General features: G+C 44.1%; 1 protein-coding gene across 1 annotated transcript in view; it reads left to right on the top strand.

Annotated features, from left to right (window-relative positions):
• kcnq1.2 (potassium voltage-gated channel, KQT-like subfamily, member 1.2) overlaps positions 1–2,422 on the top strand; it is a 173,094-nt gene extending 170,672 nt beyond the window's left edge. The window contains exon 19 of the mRNA XM_005728192.1: positions 447–2,422. Within this exon, the coding sequence (XP_005728249.1) occupies positions 447–593 (147 nt within the window). The 3' untranslated portion in view covers positions 594–2,422. The remainder of the gene's footprint in view (positions 1–446) is intronic.
• Positions 2,423–4,089: the final 1,667 nt, after the last annotated feature.

Below are 4,089 nucleotides of genomic sequence, written 5' to 3' on the forward strand. Positions count from 1 at the left end.
GCTAGACTGGCTACGCCCTGTTAGGTCTGGTAGTATCTTAGCATCTGTTGGGTGACACACCTGTGTTTACAGTTGGGAAAGCATGTAAATAACAGCCCTTTCAACTGATCTGTGTGTGTGTGTGTGTGTGTGTGTGTGTGTGTGTGTGTGTGTGTGTGTGTGTGTGTGTGTGTGTGTGTGTCTGCCCACTTAAGGATCATATAGCTCAACAGCTTTTGTAATGAGTGCCTTTAGCAGGTAGATGGCGACTGGCAGACTAACGTGTCATTATGCAGTCTGTCATTGGGATGACGACTATATTAAAGAGGCAGATGGATATGAAACAAAAGAGCAAACCAAAGCTGGAATTGTTACATAGTGCAGGTCTACACTGTACTTATGTTGCGAGTGTTCATCTCAGAGGTATTCAGCTAACCTAACCTGTTTGGTTTTTTTGCTGCTTTCAGATCCATCAGATGGACGAGAAAATGGACTCGGTTCTACGGATCCTGTTGGAGCAGTTCCCACCCAAAGTAGAGCTGACGTCCAAGCCCTCTATCCGCAGGGTGACCATCCAGAAACGGATGGGTGGCAGCACCGACGAGGGCCCCTGATGTCACAGAGCGGCTCACGTTGGCTACGATGATGTCATCACCAAAGGACAATTAAAGAAGCAGGAGTTCACATAAACAGCCTAACCCCTTATGTGGGGACTTAATAAGGGGGTTCAGTCTTCCGAAATCACCCGTCCCCCCACCCTACCTCTATTCCTTTCACAGTTCCAAATTTTCAAATTAACTTTTGACCCTTGAGAAGAGAACAACTTCTAATTGTCCGCTTAACTGTGATTTTGGACACAAGCGCAAAACAATCACTCGAATGGGATTGATGTGTGGAAAGCAGACTGACTGGCTGACCTCTTCCTTAGGGTGTATGAGTGTTTTGTTTTGTTTTTTAAGTTTTCTCAATGTAGCTTTGTCTTCTATACTAGTCAGTCTACCCCTGCAGCACAGTCATTCAAGCAGCGACATGCTGCATGAATTTATTTCACTACATTAGCCCTCATAATCGCACTACTCTGTGATGTTAATTTATGTGTGGCCTGTCAGTGAGCTGCATTCCTCTACTGCAAATATTATTCCAAAGCTAACTAACGCCGTAATGAAGTCGTAATGCAATCAAAGCCCTGAAGTTCCCAAAGACATAGGAAAAAGAAACCCAACTCAAAGTCCAGCCATGGTAGAGGAATTCCACAAATCCTTCTGATTACCTTGGCACCACCAATGCCGAGCACACAGTGGAGTTATATCCATAGATACATATCCATCTCGCCTAGCTGTACTCAAACTGTGGCAGGTGTTTGTTGGTAGTGATCGAATAACACGAGGAGGGTAGATGGTTTATCTGTTGACTTTTTCCTACGTTGGGACCGGAGGGGCTGGAGTGGAAGAAATTAAGCTAACCAAATGTGTATGGTCCAGGCTGGGTGGCTAACACGGTGCTGATTTGCAGCTGTGTTAGTGATAATAAAACAGTCAAACCTCTGAGACAAGATCGGACACTGTACAGTCAAGAGTTGAGGCATGATCTGTGTGCTTGCTCGGGGTTTTCCTGTAGGTATCAAGCTCACGCATTTTAACCTTACACCACTGCTAGGATTCTGCAGGACAGCTTCTGTTACCCTCGTCACGGCGTTCCCACTGCTGTATTGCATTTGAGATAAATTTGCCCCATTAAAGCTCTGATTATTTTTTCTCTCCTGAGCTAATTAAGTGTCGAATTCGCGGTAAGGAGAGATTTCTGTCCATAACCAGGTAGTAAAAAAAAACACAGTGTAGAATTTAAACAGAACGCTTTGAGGAGCTGGAGCGCTAATTCTGTGTGAAAGCTTTTTGGGAAAAGTCGGCTACCACCGAGGGCGATAAAGACAATGCTCTCATTTTGTTTCTACACTCACATTATCTATCTGACAGAGGCCACTGAGGCATGGAAGAAGTAGAAAATAGAAAATAACTCAACTATGGAGCTGTAGTATGAAAGGCCTCCCATAATTATAGCATGCACATTCCTAAAAAGACGAATGCACACACAAAAAGAAGGGCGAACAAGGGAAGCAGAAAGCTCTTTCTCTGCACAAATGTGTGTTTTCTTCTTCTTCTTCTTTTTTTGCAGTGGTTAAAAATGTACTATTATTTATTATCTATTACCTAAAGTGGGTGTAATTCTTCTCCTGTACAGTTTTATAGAAGTTGTAAATAGAAACATTGCCTTATTGTTCTGTATTTATTATAATGTGTAAAAAGAAAAAAGATCAGACTGGAATATGTCTGCTTGTCTGATTGGTTTAACACATGGTGAGGTTCCTGTTGTCCAGATGGATGGACATGATTGTAAATGATACTCTCACACACCCTGTGCACTGTAGCTCTGCTGTAAATAATAAAACTCCATTTCATTAAAGCTCTGCCCTCCTGTCTTAGTTTGGGAGAATTTGATTATCTCATCTATGCCATAATATAGTTTATAGTTATATAAGCTTATAGCTTATAGTTTTTGTTGTTGTTGTTTTAAGCTAGTTCTTTAAACATCAAGCCGAGAATGGGTCGAGGTAAGTCACGAGCTGACGTTTCCATCCAAATAAAATGTCTCCAAAGCCTCATTTCACTAAATTCCTTTTTAAGCTGCAATCACCACTAAGGAGGAAGAGAAGGGGGAGAAAAAAAACATGACACTTTCACTGTACCTACTTTGAACTTCAATATTCCATAACCCATTGAGCCAGGCATGCAGAGGAAGAGGGAATGCATCTCGTATTACCACTCAATTATATTTTCCTTCAAAGGCCAAAAAATACTGGGGATGTCCCAAGATCAGCACACTTAGATGTGAGATTTAGAGAGCGAGAGAGAGGCTAGAAGAAGGAGGCAGGGTCATCCTGGGGGAAGGGTGGGGAATAGGCAGAGTAAAGTGGAAGAAGGAGGAGATTCAGGAGAACAGCGGGGGCATAAGTGACCTTATGTGAGGCGGAGAGCAGGGGCATTTTCAATTTACCAGAGGGACTACGGGGCGTAGTGCTCCGCTGCTTTTTGTCCTCCTTTGGTTTCTATCACTGCTAGGGGATTTTGGCAGAGAGAGTGCCGGGGGGGGGAGGAGGAAAGAAAGCGAGACCCCATGGCTAGCTCCGTCTGCAGAGGCTGCTCTGTGCCTCCCCTTGCTGCTCTTTCATCTCGAGACTAGACAGAGAGAAGAGAGAGAGAGACTCCCACTTCAAAAGGCAGTTTGATCTCAGAAGTACACAGGAACGCAACTAAAAGAGGATCTGAGGAAGCAGTTTAAAAGGAGAATATAAGGGGCACACTGTCACAGACGCTGGACAGTGAAATCTGGCAGTCCTGGAAAAAAAAACTGTGCAGAGGAGGAATTCAAGGAAGATCATGACCGGACTCTGAGCTGAATCGATGATCCGTGTCGACTTTAATCCCGCCTCCCGACAGAACCTCATCATGCAGCTGAATATGGCCCCGTACAACACAATATCTCAAATCATACAAAAGACTTGCAGTATATTATGTACTTTGTGTCTCAGACATATACAAATATCTGAGGATGAGCATGATCTTCTTTAATAGTGTTCATTTAAAGTAATACGATCTAATGGAATTAAAATAAAATTCCTGCTTACCCAAATCAGGGTCACCAGGGCAGGGGGTAGCCTATCCCAGCTGTCCCCCTGGACAGGTTGCCAGTTTGTCACTGGTCTAACACATAGAGACGGACAAGCATTCCCACTCACAGGCAATTTAGAATCACCAGAATCATTCTAACCTCATACATCTTTGGACTGTGGGAGGTGTCAGAAATTAAAAAATTTCTATCTGTTCAAGCAACTGAAAACTGGGGGGGAAAACAAGCACACTGAAACCCGAGGTTAGATTCATTACTCCCTCATATACTTGACCACGAGGGGCACTTCCAGCACGGTGGTGGTGGCCGGTGACTGGGTGGTGGTTTTCATGCTGGGGCGGCTGGTGGTGCATGTAGGCCACCTGTCTGTAGAGGCCCAGCAGCGCTATATGAAAGCAGATATGTTTCAACAGGTGTGCATGCATG

Source organism: Pundamilia nyererei, unplaced genomic scaffold (genome assembly GCF_000239375.1).
Source record: "Pundamilia nyererei isolate P.nyererei 1_Seehausen unplaced genomic scaffold, PunNye1.0 scaffold00027, whole genome shotgun sequence".
Taxonomy (NCBI): Eukaryota; Metazoa; Chordata; class Actinopteri; order Cichliformes; family Cichlidae; genus Pundamilia; species Pundamilia nyererei.